This window comes from Cucumis melo, chromosome 3 (assembly GCF_025177605.1).
Source record: "Cucumis melo cultivar AY chromosome 3, USDA_Cmelo_AY_1.0, whole genome shotgun sequence".
Classification (NCBI taxonomy): domain Eukaryota; kingdom Viridiplantae; phylum Streptophyta; class Magnoliopsida; order Cucurbitales; family Cucurbitaceae; genus Cucumis; species Cucumis melo.
Window position 1 is genome coordinate 18,777,256 of NC_066859.1, and position 18,462 is coordinate 18,795,717.

Below are 18,462 nucleotides of genomic sequence, written 5' to 3' on the forward strand. Positions count from 1 at the left end.
TAATTTGTGTTTTGAAAATTTACTTAGATTATTTTAAATTCATTTTGAATAAAAATGAAAAGTTGGTTAAAATATGTGAGAAGATAACTTTAATTCGAACATTTTTAAATAAATATAGCCTAATAAACCAAAATATTTACAAAATATAACAAACTTTTAAATTCTGTTAATGATAGACTTTAATAGAATTTTATGTGTTTATCAGTGCATTTAATAGACATTGATATACTCCTATTCATATCTATTAGTATCGATCGTTAATAGAATATGATATTTTACTATATTTTATAAATATTTTTAGTGTTTTGTCATTTTGATAATTTTCGTTTGATGTTTAAAAATGGAACACAAATTTAAATGGTTATCACACACAATTAGAACCTAACACCTAATTAAACACTTTTGTGTAGCTCAAGTCTTAACTGGTGGAAGCTTTATGGAATGACGTTTATTGATTATAAAGGAATGTGTTGACTTAAGTATATGTTTGACTTTAAAGACAATAGTTTCAAATGTAATTAATACAACGTTTATAATTGTCCTTTCATAGTTATGATACAAAATAACAAATAATTTTGTCTCGTAAATTCAAGTATAGCTGCTTAATTATTATCATCCAAGTGTCACCCTAAGTAAAACGATTGAATGCCTATATGAGTCGAGATATGATCCAAATTAGAAACATTTTACAGATATGCAAGTATGATTTAAAAATACTTAAAAAATTTATAAGTATCACTTAGATTACTGTAAAACATTTTTCTTTTCGATGACTCAATCATAAATTCTTTAAAGTTGAATGATCTTAGCCTAGAGTAATTCTAATGAGCAAGGACAAAATATGTTGGGACTCATATACTATTTTAGTTTACTGAAAGCGTTTCCCTTTTTCTCTTAAATACAAATTAAAGGGTGAGGAATTTGAACTTGGGATCTCTCTTAGTTTCTCATTGCATACAAATGTTAATTAAGCTAAGTTCTTGTTGGTTTTGCTCTTCTGGAGGTAGACTCTTGATTTTTTTTTTCTTGCTTATCCAGTTTTACTGGTAGGTCAAGCTTTGTTATTTGTATTATGCTCAAGCTTGTTTCCACTTCTCAAAGTGATTATGCTTACATTTTCTTTCTGGGAAGGTTTGGGTTGAGATGGCAACTTACTAGGCTATCACTCAAGCTTACTCACTGAATTGACTAAGTTTGAAATATGAGACCCCATGGTGTTAATGGCACTCTTGGTCTCCTTTGGAAATTTCAAAGAGCAATTAACCAAACATTTTACAATATAAACTAGAGACATGCCTAAGCTAGAAGATGGTCTGAGAGTCGATTGAGTTTGATCATTTGGTCACCATTTAAAGTTCGGATGATACGCCATCTTTGGTTATAATTCATATCATATGGATCTCATTTTCTATTATGAACACCCTAATTGAATCCACTAAGCATATTTACCTCTAGCATATTACTTGATTAAAAATGTGGGCAAGCTTCTGGATTATGCCCCATGAGTTTTGTCTATAGTGAGATGCTTAATTGCTACAACCAAGTTAGATATCTAGGTTTTCAATTCATTCACTTCTATGGAAGATTTGGAGCTAGAAGAGGTTTTTGTCACAAAATCCTAAGAATTAGCTATCATAGTAGAGTTAATCTTTGGACTTCTGATGGTGTCTTGTTCTTGAGTGAATCGTCAACTACTGCATCAATGCTCCTCTTGTCTTTAGTCAACAGTTCCCTCGTAAAAGTATGGTATTAGCATATATATTATCAGAAATTTGATAATGAGAAAATTTAGCACATAACCTTTTATACCTTTTCCAGTTAGGCACAGAGAGACTCTCCATCGTCCTGCATAATTTCATAAATCTCATTTTCAGCATTACTAACTCATGATGTAGAGAAGAATGTATTCAAGAACTGACATTGCATCTTCCTTACAAGAAGTGATAGTACCCGATGGAAAATAGTACACCCAATCATTGGCCTTTCAACTTAGTATGAAAGGAAACGCTCTGAGATTCACTTTTCTTCTGGCCTACTCCATTAGGCCTCATTCCAGTACATATGACATGAAACTCATGAGGATCTTCAATTGGCAAACCATGAAAAATAGGAGGTAATTAACTTAACTAAACCTGAATTTAACTTAAGGTTACCTTTTGGTTCAAGATATGTAATGCAAAAAGGTTAACAAGTTGTGTCAAGTTCGAACAGCTCTTAAAAAGTCTTTTGCTCTACTACAAGATTAGCCATCTATTATACTTCAGGCTCTTCTTTGAAACTTTCTTCTGTTATGTCTTTTACATGGGTAGGATTATCGAACTCTACTTGCTTTCACCTCTTTCTTTTGATTTGCCTTTCTTCCTGATCAATCTTTATAAAGAACCAGAATCATGTGCCTTGGGACGAATCAGACATGCAATATAAAAGCATGAATTAGAAAGCAAACAAACCACACGTCCTTAAAATAAAAAAAAAATTAAGGTGTTCCTCGGCAACAACCCCAATTGGTCAGAGGCCAAACAAGGTTTCAAATCCTGCGACTCTCTCTAAATAAATTTATTATTTTATATATATCTCACTCAAAACTAATAGTTGTTTAAGGGTCATTGCAGAGTAAATCCACAAGAAGCTCGCTAGTTTTCTTAAAGCTCAAAGAACTTGTCGTTAGTAACCAAGGGATCTAAATTAAAGTACCCAACTGCGTAAAACAAACAATTAAAGAAGATGTTACGAAGCAAATCGTGTGAGAGTATGAAAACTTGCACGAGACGTCGAATTCAATAAATTATGAGAACTTAAGTTGGGTATGACTCGATGCATGAAAACAAAAATGAATTGATAAGTAATCAATAATATCTTATCATTGATTTAACTAATGTCACATTATATATAATCAAGTTATACTTATACACTCTCAGTTAGGACCATAAGTGGAAGGTCATTGAATCACATTAACGACAAATTAATTGAAAACCCCCTCTTATTTATCATAAATGAGCATTAAGATCAAGGACGCAATAAGCAACTAATCGATTTCCACTTTTTAATACTAATTTATTGAAGTTATCTAGGTTAGATGGTGAAATACTTTTTGATTGGAAGCTCAAACCAATAACACAACCCAACTTAACCCCTTGCTTTCTTGTAAAGCAATTAATCGAACATACATGATAAATTTGTCTGGTCATTCACATAAGCAAGTTCGAAGAATAAACATAAGATAATATTCATACTTGAAGAATCACAATATTTAAGAACAATAAATCTTAAAGAGAAGAAAAGAAGTTCAATACTCTGAACCCCAAGTTAAGTTATACCTTTTTAACTAAGCAAACTCATGATCAAAATCGTAAATCTTCAATTGTGTACAGCTAATAATGTAATACAAGTGTTTTAATACAGAGGAAGAAATTTGATATTTTACGTTTTAATTGGGTAATGGCGGCTCTCCCCAAATTAATTACGGAAGAGAGCTATTTATAGAAAACGCAAAAACGCCACGATGCTTGTCAGTGGTTATCGAAGCGCAGTGCTGCGCACTATGGAGCATAGCAACACCTAAAGCGGATGTCATATCTTCTAAAGTTCGGAGCCCTGCTGTGCCTAGGTCTATGCATTCAAAATTATAAAGCTATCAGGAAAAAACGCTTAATGAAGGTAAAGTAAGCATAGCACTATATATGCTTCTAGTGGTAAAATTGTAATTTAGATCTACTTTACTTCTTTGGCTTGTTTTAGACTTGATTTCACTTCAATTAGCAGCATCGATATGCTCCAAATTGGCTACTCAACAAGTAGGGCATGAAAAATCTATAAAATCAATATATAATCATATTAAGTAACCAAACAGACACGAATTAAATAGAAAAAGATAGTGTATTTTAAGTACTATCAATAGTTTATTACCAGCCCTAGCTAAAGTAGCTTGACTATCACAATGTAAAGGCAAAGCAAGATTAGAAGTTAAAAAGACAAGGATATCAACAACAAAACTTCTTGGTCATTTTGCCTCCTTTTTGGTTAAATCTAAGGTAGTAAAGTCAACTTCTATAGTTAATTGGTCTACAAAATTTATGTCTGTTGCCTAGGTTTTCAAGATTCAACACCATCACACAAAGTAAAAACATATTCACTAGTTTCTTTTGTGTCATCTCATTCAACTATCAATAATTGGCATCACTAGACTCTTTTATTAGGAAAAAGAAACCCACTATAACTAATACCAAGATTAGAGATACCTTTAAGATACCTCCACCATCTTTCAATTGCACATCAATGAAATTCATTGGGTTATTAGAGGTATATCTAGTTAAACGACTCACACATATATACGTAAGGTTTGGCCTAGTGCAGTTAATAAGATACATGAAGGAAACAATTATCTGAGAATATTTATACTGTGAAATTGGTTATGCTATACTTTTTGGCCAAAAAATTTCAAAAGATATTTTACATAATGTGATTAAGTCAACAAAAATTCATTACCACTTTTAATCAATTTAACCCATTAAATGACATTAGCATCACCCAAATCTTTCATATCAAAATTATTTGATCAAAGTTGTTTAGTTTCATTAATAATTTTCATGCTAACGTGAAAGATAAAAATGCTATTCACATATAAGCATAAAGTAACACATGCATTTTCTACCATTCACTACAAAAAATTACAGATATCCTAATGTCAATTTATACCTTCGGGAGAAAAGACATCGCGAGATACCATATCTTTCAACTCAACAAACGGCATGTCAGGGGATTGCGTATCTCCCGTGTTGGCAGTTAGAGGCAAACTCCTGATGCATTGACAAAGGCACCAAACAATAGTGGAGAATTCTTGATGCCTCTAGTAATGCGTCAGGAGTTTGCCTCTAACTGCCAATTACTAAAGGCATTGGGAGTAGTAGGGAACTTCCGATGCTTATCATGGTGCGTCGATACATCCCTTTCAAAAATCCTCTTCCAAATCTGGAAGAGAAAGAGAAAAGAAAAGATACGACAAGAGAAGAGAGACTGTGACCGGCTGCCCACCACCTGAGCTACCCCGTCTATTACGCCTCCACTCTGATCCTCCCCTATCGTCGTCGCTGCCTTCTTTCGGTAAGAACTATAGTTTTTTTTTTCATCTTTATTTTGGTTTAACTTAAGAAATAAAATTATATTTACTTCTTGTAATTAGTTGGTTGATGATATATGTTTTTTATGCTTCTTGTAACTGAGTATGACATATTTTGCTAGTTTTTTACTTCTGCCCTAAAATTACTTCGTAACTGGTTGGGTGGAAGCAAATAAAAGTCTCAACCTTTTTTTTTTAATTTGATATATTTTTTAAGTGAATGATTTGAATTCTTTACCAACTTTTTTTAACTTTTTAAAAAGAATCCTTGAAAAAGTATTTTTTAAAATATTGGTCAAAAAAGTTTAGAGCGGAAGAAGTGTTTATAGATTCTATTTCAAAAACTTAAGACTATATAGTCTACCTACCAGTATAAATATTTTCACTTGCTTTTTCTCGATTGAACTATGCACTAATACATATCATAATTAAATTTATACTTTTTAGCGGTAAAAAACTATATAAAATTTCATATTTGAAGTTTAAAATAGAATATTTAAAATTATTTTTATTAGAAATATGAAGGGATATGATTTACTAGATGAAATTTCATTAATTTTGGAATGATTCATTTTTGTTTGAAGGAAATAGTATGAACTTTAATGTGTAATTTTTAGGTATAAATGTTTATAATTTCAAAATTCTGTCAACAAAATTAGAGGGAAGTGTTTCACCATTTAAGTGGAAAAGTAATTGAGACACGGCATTAAACATCAAAGATAGAGACTCGTCATCCTCTATGGATCTATCTCGGAGCAATGATAATACCTTATAAATGGGGAATCCGTTGCCATCAAAATATTGATGGAATTTGGAAATTTGATACATCAAACAAAAATGGAAATATTTTCATTAATGGTTCTAAATAATAATTATTAGAATCTACACTCCATTTTGAAATTATTCATGTCAATAATTCATTTAAATTAACTTTAGACCCATCATTGAAACACTCATTTTCAAATAATTCATTTTAAGAATGAAATATTTTGAAACTTGGTGAACCAAATAGAAATCTAAACTTGGTGAACCATCAAGTTATACATTTCTTGACATAATTCCGTGTCAATTAAGATAGTATACTTAACTCTATTTACATGCCATGCCCCACCCCAAAAGTCGCTTCTCACAACCTAGTGGAGGCGTGCTACCTAGGCCCTCAACATGTACCACAAATCGGGACAACGTCGAATGCCTAGTAAGTGAAAAAACTTCTCAACAAGTGTTTGAACGCAAGGCTTAGATGCCAAGTTTTCTTAACATAACGTAGCAGAATACAACAGCTTTAACTTTCATTAGCTTAGTCTTATCGCCTAGCCTTAATACTTAGCTTAATAATATCTTTCAACTACTTATTCGATAGACACAAGGTAGTGTAGTGAAATTAGTACAAACTTATCTTTCTTTATTAACTTAACACTTTACAATAAAGTACTAAACGATCGTTTATCGTTTATCGTGTAACTTTGATAAATAATCGTTGAAATGTGATAGGCGATCGGATATTTTAGTTAAACGATCGTTTATTTAAACAACTGATAAGCAAAATACTTTCTGAAAACAAAGTTTACCTGGACCAATCTCTCCAGCATATGCTTCATTTCAGACAGCTTCAATGACTGCTTTCTGATTGTGTTATCCATCCTATAACTATAGAAGTCAATGTGGATAAATCCTTACGAACTTCTTTTATTTCCTTCTTCAGTTTTTCGTAGGATTGCGAATGACTTTGTTGTTATTTGTCATTGGACTTCTTTGATCAACAACATTTTTCTTGTTGGTGATTGGATGCATTTCAGACTGGTCAGCCACTGTTTGACTTTATTTCCTTTGTGGAGATGATTCTGATTGCTCCAACGATTGATTGTTCATTGCATTATCAAAAGTATTGGTATCACTGTTGTTAATATCTTGAATTGATTCATCATCCTCCATTTCCATAATATCATCCCCTCGAATTCAACTCTCCATGAAAGCTTTCTCTTGGGTTGATAGCTTCAGTTTAGGTTTAACAACAGTCTGCAATGTTACAATCAAAGAATTGTTAATATAAACGATCGTTTATAAAATAATATGATACTACATATGGTATTTAATATAATAGATATTGCATTAAGCTAAACGATCGTATATGTTAAAATTTAAACGATCGTGTAATTGTATTAAACGACCATGTGATTGTATTAAACGATCGTGTGATTGTATTAAACGATCGTGTGATTGTATTAAACGATTGTGTGATTGTATTAAACGATCATGTAATTGTATTAATCGATTGCTGACAAGTTTTACTTACATTTTTGTTGTCGAATATGTTTTTCTACAGCATTTTGTAAGATGGAGCTTGTGTACAATTCCATCTCAATATCCTAGGGATTGATCTCTTACTGTTTTTTGTGGCCAGGTGCTCACTTGCAGTTGAGTGTACTTCATAAGCCCACACCTAAAACATTTAAACAAATATATTAAACTCTGATGTTTAATTTTCATTTAATTAAAGTGTATAAACAAATAAAATCACCTGAAAAGCAAGCATGTAGCCTTTGATGTTGTAGTATGCCACTGCTTTGGAACTTTTTGTCTTCTTTAGCTCGTATGCTTCTTTTTTCCCTTGTAGACTTGGTTTTAAACTGTTGAGCAGACGAGTGTAAAACAAAGTTAACCAATCAAAGCTCTTAAATACTTCTTCATCATTAATTCTTCCTAAAATATCCATGTCAAACTGTGTTTTCTTATCCTTTTCGACCATCACAGTTTCTATAAAGACAGTCAAGGCGACCTTCATAGCATCGTGATCATTAGTAAATTCTAATGCTTGAAAATTTCCTCAACTTCCAAGCATGTTATTATTTTCTTATTTTTTGATCTGAATAGAAGGCTTTGTAGGTGCTTATTATCATAATCTTTCTCTAATGTTATATTTGTTGGCCACAATCCAGTTATGATGTTGAATTCCTTTTGGGTGAAACGGACGTTTTTCCCCTAAACTGAAAAATAGATTCCATCTGCATTGGCTTCTTCAAGTATCTGCCTTAGCAAGAAATGGTGGATCAACTGGTCGTTGAAGACCATGTTGACATTCAACAATGGACCAAAATTTGTTTTGTTGAACATCTACAGTTGTTTCTTGGTCAGTTTATCCTTAATAAGACTGCCAATCAACTGCACTTAGCATGAGCAGTGGCAGGAAAGTACTTGTCGCTAGGTACAGCCATCCTGAAAATAATTATCATAATATACTTTCGTTATGTACACGATCGTTTATAAAATAATAAACCATAAACCCTAAAATTAAACTATCATTTACTTGATGTAACAGATCGTTTAATCTAAACAGAAAGACATTCGTAATATAGTTAATCGGCAAGTAATGATAAATTGAAACATTTAACAATCGCTAGAATAGAAGTTTAAACGAATCTGAAAACCTAAACGCTTGAGAATAAGAATTTAAGAACAGAATGATAGTTTTCAAGACAAAAGTGGAAACGTTTGAAATATAAAGAAGACGAAGCATAACGTTATAGTATGAAAAGTTCAGCAAAATACCTTTTGACGTTGAAGAGAAGAATGGAATAGGAAATTTTTTAGACGAAATGCTGAGTGATTGGTGAATTTGTGTATTGCGAAGTGACGGACAACGAAGAAGGTGGTACTTATAAATTAGTTGTTTTTATCAAATGGGCAATATTGTAAATTCGCATGCTTTTTTTAAAATGTTGAATCGCATTTCTTACTATTTAATACATATATATATATATATAAACGATCGTGTAATTAAGTAAAAAAATGTAAGTGATCGCATTATTAAACGATGGAAAAAACATATAATGTTAAACGATGATGTTGTACAACTAAACGATCGTGTAGGATATCATTTATAAGATGTTAAACGATGATGTTGTACAATTTATGCGATCGTGGAGTATATTATTTAAGTGACTATGTATCTATATGATTAAATGATTGTGTTGTTGAATATAAACGATCGTCGTAATAAATATAATTGATCCATTTATACGTTTTACAAGATAGTGTAGGATATAAAGAGTGAAATGGAATATAGATTTCTCAAGTATAAAATAAAGAAATTTTCGAAATTTAAATTTAAAGATTTGAAGCTCTACAAACACTATAAATCATCTCGAAAATATTGAGAAATTTGTAGGTCGAAGGATGGAGCAATATCAATGTATTCTTGAATTGACATTCTTCTTTTGCCTTTTTTTGCTGACTAACATTATTTTCCTTTTGAATTTCTTTAATTTCTCTCTTGTTTCCTTTTGTTTCAACTTCTTGTGGTTCTTGACGGCTATCAGTGTAAATTTCTTCTTCAATTTCAGTTTCATTATTATCACACTCATCTACTTCGATCAACTTTTGTTTTCCTTTTGGTGTATCTTTTGTATTTTCTTCCCCTTGTTTTTCTATTTTTTTCTTCAACGATTACAATATTTTCCAATTGAATCTGGCTTCGTTTTGTTTCGTCTTCTTGGCTCCTATTTTCAACTTCTTCTTCTTTTTCTCCATCTTTAAATTCAATCACTAGAAGAATTTTGGCCTTTAATGTCGGTTTAAAACCGACATTAAAGGCCTTTAATGTCACTTGGCAACCGACATCTTTGTGAGCGTTATTAAAGGCCTTTAATGTCGGTTGGGCTTTAATGTCGGTTTAAAAACGACATTAAAGGCCTCTTTAATGTCGGGTTAAAAACGACATTAAAGGCCTTTAATGTCAGTTTTCAACCGACATCTTTGATGGTGTTATTGATGCCCTTTAATGTCGGTTGGGCTTTAATGTCGGTTTAAAAACGACATTAAAGGCCTCTTTAATGTCGGTTTGTCAGTTTTCAACCGACATCTTTGATAGTGTTATTGAAGCCCTTTAATCTCGGTTGAACTTTGATGTCGGTTTAAAACCGACATTAAAGCCTAGTTTTTGGATTCATTTTTACAAATTTATTTTTATTTAATTGTCACATTATTGTCCTATAGACCGACATTGGATCAATGTAGATAAATATGTTTTTCACACGCCAACAAATCAATGAAATTCATATTATGTTAGAAACTATAATATTTGTCTTTTACATTGAATACACAAAATAAAATCTTAATATTATGTATATACACTCTACAATAGTACATGAAAAAAGATTCTAATACAAGAATTAAATAATTAAAAATCCTAAATGTCTTCTCAGTCTTCAATTTTCAACGGTCGCTTGGCAATCTCTACACAATCGCTTAGCTTTCAACCCGATATGACTTCAATTATCTACAAACAATATCCAAATAAACCATTTATATAGAATAACCATACAGTTTGTATTTGAGAGAGAATACCCATTTGCATGTCAAGGTAAATGCCATCTATTGAGCCCATCCCATCATAAAAAAAATTAAACTTGATAGAATTAGGTTGGAAAGTAAACAGTACCACGGGTTTAAGTAGTTCTTCTATAATTTCTTGTGCCTGTCTCAGCCTGATATCAATGATATTAGCTGGTAAATCAGCCTCAATTAGGACATGTAGTGGTTCGTTCAGATGTTCATAACCAAGTCTTCCTCGGAGTTTCTCTTCCTTGAGAATTTAAAACAGTCATAGATAAAGAAATAAATAACCAGATAGCCCAATATTAAACATACGCAGATACTGATATGACTATCAAACACAATAAGAAACACCCAATGGAAAAAATTTTAAGTGATCACTTAGAGTGAGCAATTTACTCAAGTGTTTCATCCAAGCAATTTCACCTAAAATACCTTCTCTGGATCTTTAATTGACCCCTTTCCTCTGATATACACACGACATCCTGTAGTAGCTTCTACCCGCTTCAGAGAATTGCCTCTCGGTCCAAGAAGTCGTCCAACAAAATTGAACTGCCATCCAAGGAACAAGACAAATTAAAGTGTTAAATAATCCACATTCTGAAAGGATTTCAGAAACCGCATACAGAGACACTTCTTTATTGAATTTACATTCGGATATGTGTCCACTGGAATTTCCAAACGCAAAATCCTCTTTACAGTAAATGAACTAGGGCTTGCAGGAGCACCTTGCCAGTCCATTGTCATTCCAGGATTTCCACTTAACCTTGGCTGTGAAAAGGAAAAAATGAAAGTAACATTAGTGGTCATATTGCTTTTTTTTTCTCTGTTTTTTTTCTTTCAAAAAAATAAGTTTGTCTAAGGCATAAAAGTTAAAAACAAATTGGGTTATAGGCATCCTATATAGCAAAAGGGAAACTTCTGGAAAGCTTACAAGTCAAGGTAAATGTTACAGACATGATGGAAGTTTCTATTACCTTCCCACGATCCCAAGATAACAATTTCATATTAAGTTCAAACAACTTTTCTGATTATGGAGAGAAATAATAAGCATACTACATCAAAATATGGAATTAAAGAATTAAAATGATATAAGTTTCCCAACTCCACATCACTGTGAAACCTGTGGTATTTTGCCGTGATTCTATGGATTGGTTTATTATGCTGGAATACAAAAGTGAAAGCATTTTATTTCCAAACTCACATGTAAAAGGAAGTGCACCTAAAGAGTTGAGAGATCATGACATGAACAATGAACAAAACGATTAGATATAGGATATAGCATATAGCATATAGCATAGCACTTAGGCATGTGCACTGTTATTTAAATTACTTTTTTTTTAATAAGAGTAATTCACAGGATGACCATAAATGGTCTTACTTACTCTTTACTTTCTAAACTTCTCCTAGAGGATAGGACAAATAGGCAGAGAACAGATAGTACAAACAAATTAACTCAATAAGTTTTAACCTCATGTCCTGCCTGCTACCCCTCTCATCAAAATTGAAGATGGCTCTCATCCCATTCCTCCACCTGTTGTCGTCCTGATTATCTGAAACAGAGCTGCACAATTCCAACAATGGAACACAAGATCAGCCCACAGATACACAACCAAAAACCACTTCATTTATCAAAATGAACCTCATCAACAATCGTTCAAGATTTTACTACGAAGTATACAGCTAAGACATAGATACTACACAACACAGACACAGCAAGGTCACGTTTAATGTTTTAAATATATATTATTTTATACCAAAAGACAAAAGAAAAATCAAATTAAATGTGTTGATGCAATTGTATACTTAGAAAACTTAGCTTCATCTATTTCACTCTCAAAGTTACCATTATTGACATCTATGTCTTTCAACAACTGTTCTACGCATGTTTAACATATTTATTGCACCAATAAGTGTCTAAAACCAGTCTAGAAAACTAAAGCATTTGTGCTTCTTAGAAATTTTAAATGCAAATTGTTCCTGAGCCATCTGTTGAGCCAGAAAATTATCAACAAAATCGAATCCTGAACAATTTTAAACCGTGTGCCGCACTCCCTTCAACAAAAATGGATGAATTCTTTCTACCCATCATAAGAAACAAAGGTTACAAATATAATTAAATATATAGCATATATACATGTACATAAATTCTCGAACTTTGGGTTTGGGTCTTCATGAGAATTTACAAAGAAGGGCTAGATATCACGTTCCTATTAGATAAATTAACGTAACCGCAAAATAAAAATCCACAATATGCCAAAATATAAGCACAAACATACGAAAGAGAAAAGGAAGAAATTAGCATTCCATAATGTAAAACTCACATGATCCAATGACGACAAAAACGAAGAATCCAAGAAGAATAGGGCCAACAGGGTAATCTTTTCCCTTCTTAGTAGCAGTCTCAGGCACAGCCCCTCTCTTCAAAATGTTCTTCTCAAACCTCTCCACCTTCCGATCCGCAAGACGCCGCGATGTCGTCTACAAAACCCATCAATCAAATCATAAACCCACACAAATCGAAATCAGCATCGATCATAGCTCAAATAGAAAACCCTAGAGAGGAAAAAATCAAAGGTAAGGACGAAGAATTAACTCAAAGAAGGGAGGGAAAGGAAAATACCATTTTTGAGAGGATGATCCGGGAGGCGCAAATGAGATTTGGATCAGAAAAATAGAGATAAGAGAGAAAGAGGATAAACCTGGTGAGGGTCTGAAGAGACAACAAAGGAGCGTTCCTCCATTTCCATTTCCATTTCGGCCATTTCCATTCCGCAAGAGTACTTGGTTCCAAGATCAATTCCGATCGCCAGACCTTCTCCTTTACCTGCCATAGTAAATCTTCAAATCGTCAATGGAAAAAATAATCTACGAGGATAGGAAATGAAAGCAAGAAAATTTGATTGGTGGATTTAGGGTTAGAAGATTTCAAAGTTAAAGAAGAGAGGAGGAGGAAGAAGAGAGGAGGAGAATTTATAAAAAAATTTTAAGGAAAAAGAAAACGTAAAGTAAGAGAGAGAAAAACTTGATTTTTTACCAAATTAAAAAAAAATTACAAAGGGGCTTTAATGTCGGTTTTCAAAAGGCGGATGTTTAATGTCGGTTTTAAACCGATATTAAAGCTCCTTCTTTAATGTCGGTTTAAAACCGACATTAAACATCCGCCTTTTGAAAACCGACATTAAAGCCCATTTTTCATTTTTTCCACCCGACATTAAAGGTCAGATTTGTTGTAGTGAATTATCTGAATGTAAAAAGAGAATGTGTTGTCAAAATGATTGTGCAAAAAAATGTAGATAGCCGTGCAATATAAAGATCATTTTGAATATGTATATACGATCATGAAACTAGTTGAGTAGCAAAAAATTAAGAAATATATAAATTAAAGAATTACAAACTAAACGAACAGTTATGTGAAATATATAAACGATCTTTTAATATAATTAAACGATCATTTAGTTATTTTAAACCATCGTTTAGTTATGTTAAACCATCGTTTAGTTATCTTAAAAGATAGTTTAGTTATATTAAACGATCGTGAAACCATTTGTATATTAAACAAATTAAAACCTGTGTCAATACGTGTGTTTTTTGTGTTTCTAAATGAATAAACCAGTTGTTCTTTTCGTATTTTCATCTATCTGCAAGCACATATAGTAAGAATGTTCAAAGACATCATGAAGAAAACATATCCAGACAGAGAAATTATATCTGTCTATACGAGTTATTTTTATTGTTTGGAAAAGAGTTAAACTTGCGGCAATATTTGTGTTTTGGGTGTTTCTAAATTTGTAGTTGCTATTGTTTCCAAACTACTTTGTGTTTCCAAAACAACAGTTTTTCCTGTAAATAAAAAGAAACAACATAATCATGTTTTATTTTATTTGGAAATTGAAGAACATTAAACAAAACAAAGGAGTACATAATGAATAAGGCACTAATCGTAGGGAAATATGTTGTTGCATACTTCACCATTGTATTAACTTGTTCATCATCATCAAGAAGATCGAGGCTACAAGTAAGTGGTCTATTTTTCTCCACAACTTTTGTATATGCAATTTCTTTCTCATTCTGTTGTTGAAGTTTGGCTGATGGTGGTGGAACATTCAAGCTAGTCATAACCATTGTCAACATGCTTTTTTATTCCTGTTGCTCTGTCTTTTCTTTTCTTTCCTGCTTCTCAATATTTTTGAAATATCTCAAAATTGTTTTAGACTCTTCTTCTGATGAGTCTAGAGGTGTCATGGAGAACTACAAATAAAATGATATTAAATTATTAGTGAAAAAGTAGTAGCAAAGGTATTGATAAACAGTGATAGATTTATATCATCATTTATTCAAGATAGACATGGATAGAAGATTCTTCATTGTCTATCTAGATAGACATATATAAAGCATGCTCTAAGTTTACTTACATTCCCATATTCAAAAATGTCGATGTTTAGAGTCCTTCAGTCACTTGTTTCCAAACATTCTCATGTTACAATTGGTGGCCCTTCCGTTGCAAGCTTCTTCCTAACCCAACATCTAAATTGAAAAGTCTTGGTATTTTCTCAAAAGCCCAATAGACTAAAGCTAGGGGAAACCCTTGAAGGTATACAGCATCCTTGTCACTATAGGATGCTTTTTTCAATAACTGATATGTTATGATGTATGATAATCTTCCCCATGGATAGCCTTTGAAGATTTCTTCATTATCCAATATGTCTAGATGTAGAAGATTTATGTGGTTGTGTTGCTACTTGGGAATTAAAAATACTTCTAAGATATAGAGGTTAACTAGTTTTTCTTTCAATGAGTCTTCCTCGTTGCACAACGCTTTGAAAGTTCTTTCTATATCTCTTCTTGTTATAAAGTTATCATGATGGAAAAGGGTATTTTTTAGACCATTTTCTTTTCTTTCTCCTAGAATTAACTCAGGGAATTTGTGACCTTTTAGTCCAGTCACAAAACAAAAGTCTTTCAGCCCAAATTTTGCTATATGTCCATTGAAGTTAAAGTAAGGACATTGTTTTCTTAATAGAAAATTAACGAATTGTCTTGGTATTTTGGCCATTTTAATGTTAAGGAACTGGCCAAACGGACTGTTTGTCAAAACTCGAGAGAAAATTCTTTTGTCTATTTTTAACTAGATCTGATTCAATGTTTATAAACTGTAGTATACAGTAATTCTAAGGTTTTTTGTTCATATTCCATAATAATGTCATTTGGATAGTGTTTCACCTATTGAATGACATAATAAATTGTATGTTTCAAACAAGAGTAAGTTTAAACAAATTTACAAATGCAGAGCGCTATAAAGAAAAAGATACACAAATATACAACGGTATATAGACAGATATTGACATTCTAGTTTGTTACCTTTATTCCTTTTTCTTTCTTTATTTTTTTTCTTCTGTCTTTGCTTTACACCTTATTGATTTGCTACACGATGCTTGTTGATTCTTGCTCACCATCTATTTGTAAAAAAGAAAACTAATATAAATTATATTCAATAAAATATATACAATCAGTATAGAAATATACATGTTTGTATGTGGGATAGATCGTGATAGATATAGATTGATCGAAATGAATATAGATTAAAGCCTCTTTGTATAAGATATAGATCATGCTAGATATATGTGGATGATGGAGATAGATATAAATGAATATAGACTCAGACCTTTTTTATTCTTGCTCACCACCTATTTGTAAAAAAGAAGAATAGTATAAATTATATCCAATGAAATACATACAATCAGTATAGAAACAGACATGTTTGTATGTGGGATAGATCGCGATAGATATAGATTGATCGAAATGAATATAGATTAAGACCTCTTTGTATGCGATATAGATCGTGCTAGATATATGTGGATGATGGAGATAGATCGAAATGAATATAGATTCAAACCTTTTTATACGCAAGTCAAATCGTCGATTGCGATAGTTCTGTTGAAGTAGTTATCAGGATATAAACGATTGACGAGGAAGACGATGAAAGAAAAACTCTGAGCAAGTTCCTTCACCTTTTTATAGCCCCTTCATTTTGATGGCATTTTTGTAATTACGAGTTATTAGAGATTTTGTAAATGTTCGTTTATACTTATATAAACGATAGTTGAAATTTCTCTACCTGATCGTGTATACTTAAACTTTTTCGTCATCTTTTACTGTTTATTACCTTATCGTTTATATATATGATTATCGTTCATATAATGTACAGAATCGTGTATGATTATCGGTTATATTTTCAAACATGATCAGACGCACATATGAGATAATCGTTAAAGATAATTTACGCGTTCGTTAAAGATAATCGTTAAAGTATTTTGTTATTGTTTAGCGTTTATTGTTGATCGTTTATGTATTTGGTAATTTACAAGATCGTGTATCAATTGTATATTATTCTACAAGATGTCGTCTAATAATCATTTATTAACATTAGTTGGGCGCGCGGACAATTAATCACGCGTTTATTGGGGTATTTTTGGTATTTTGCATTGTGGGCCTATGGGCTTTTTCCGTTTCTGAAATTGTTCTATAGATTGCAAATAACTTGCCGCTTTGCTATATTATTAGAAAGACCTCAATTAAATATCATATATTTAATTTAATCCAAATTTGAATTATATTCAAATATAAATTTCTCTTATAACCTATAGTTTTAATATGTGTTATATACACATTAAATTTTAACCTATAGCTTTAATATGAATCTAATTCACATTAAATTAATATTTGAACTTATTAAAATATTTTCTTCTCTCATAAATTAATTTTGAATCATATCCAATTAAATTTATATAATAAAGTTTAATTAAAATATAAACTTTATATTATAATGTATCACCGTATATTATATTAATTTTCAAAGTAAATTTGAACATTTCAAATTACAACCAATACAATTAAATCTCATTACCCAGGGGACCTAATAGACTTACAGATCAGAAGCTACAACGATATGAGATTAATTGGCTAAACTCATTAACTACATTAATCAATATTCATTAACTATGTGTACACTCTACAAAAGACTCACAGTTGAACTTTTCTCATTGTAGATATATTTATGTGTCCACAGATATAGACCAATACCAGTAAGTTAGTCCTTCATAAGTGTTCGTAACATCAGCCGGGTCAAATTACCGTTTTACCCCAGGTTACTTTTAGTCCTTAAATACCAGTGCTCCTCTAATGAACAACCTATTTATGGTCCAACCACTAAACAGAAACCCTTCTCATGCGCTATAGAAAAGGTAGGGACCTTTGTTCAAGTCCCGGAGATACCATTTAAGGGAACACTTATCTACTTACCAAGTCGAAAAGGAGTGAATTCCATCTTGTGTGATTATGTTTCCAACTCCCCACTCAGTCTTGTCCTCAAAATGATAAGCATATTTAGTCGACAATCTGACCACTCTCACCCAACAAATTAAAGGACAATTCCTTGCGAACAAGAGTTCATAATACACTTAGGATTAAGATTAAGTGACCCAGGTCATCCTAATAGAATAGAAATCCAACTAGTTAACGGAGTTATATCTAGTGGTTACTATTTCGTGGTCTGGTCTTATGCAAACTCATCACATATGATACCCTCACTTGCATGTCACCTACACGAACGTGTTGGATCATTGTGTTTGTATCAAATACAAAGTGAGCCATATCCATAGTATTACCAGGATAAGGTACCCAGCCTTATCCTTATACTATACACCCTTTAAGTTGATCTCGAACATTGATCACTGTATGTCTCTACATACTGTTCAAGCTCATCAAATAGCTTACGATGTTAGTTTATTAGATTTGGATTATTAAGACAAAACTAATAAAATCAATAACACTCATTAAAATGATAATAATAAAGGTCAATTGATTATCTTACTATCTACAAGTTTTAGGACATAAAACCCAACAACCCACGCATAGACCTAGGACTCATTTCACCAACATCCCTTGGAGAATTCCAAATTAATTTCTTGTTGTGTTAACTTAAATGTATTTGACCAACTTCTCAACGCCAC

At 32.0% G+C, this 18,462-nt stretch overlaps 2 protein-coding genes and 1 long non-coding RNA gene across 3 annotated transcripts; all 3 read right to left on the reverse strand.

The window, feature by feature from the left end:
• Positions 1 to 3,316: 3,316 nt before the first annotated feature.
• On the reverse strand, positions 3,317 to 5,245 carry LOC107991971 (uncharacterized). Its single transcript, XR_001764313.2, has 2 exons — positions 4,696 to 5,245; positions 3,317 to 3,609 (listed from the first exon to the last, which is right to left on the reverse strand). It is a non-coding gene; the product is annotated as an uncharacterized LOC107991971 (long non-coding RNA).
• A 5,066-nt stretch (positions 5,246 to 10,311) lies between these two features.
• LOC127148715 (KH domain-containing protein At2g38610-like) lies at positions 10,312 to 11,260 on the reverse strand. Its single transcript, XM_051082927.1, has 4 exons — positions 11,102 to 11,260; positions 10,886 to 11,002; positions 10,557 to 10,700; positions 10,312 to 10,394 (listed from the first exon to the last, which is right to left on the reverse strand). The coding sequence occupies exons 1-4, from the start codon at positions 11,258 to 11,260 to the stop codon at positions 10,371 to 10,373; spliced, it is 444 nt and encodes a 147-aa protein (XP_050938884.1). The 3' UTR covers positions 10,312 to 10,370.
• Positions 11,261 to 11,736: 476 nt separating this feature from the next.
• LOC127148716 (uncharacterized) lies at positions 11,737 to 13,218 on the reverse strand. The gene is made up of 3 exons (XM_051082928.1): positions 13,074 to 13,218; positions 12,775 to 12,931; positions 11,737 to 12,014 (listed from the first exon to the last, which is right to left on the reverse strand). Exons 1-3 carry the CDS (start codon positions 13,074 to 13,076, stop codon positions 11,968 to 11,970), a joined length of 207 nt encoding a protein of 68 aa, XP_050938885.1. The 5' UTR covers positions 13,077 to 13,218; the 3' UTR covers positions 11,737 to 11,967.
• Between the last annotated feature and the right edge of the window lie 5,244 nt (positions 13,219 to 18,462).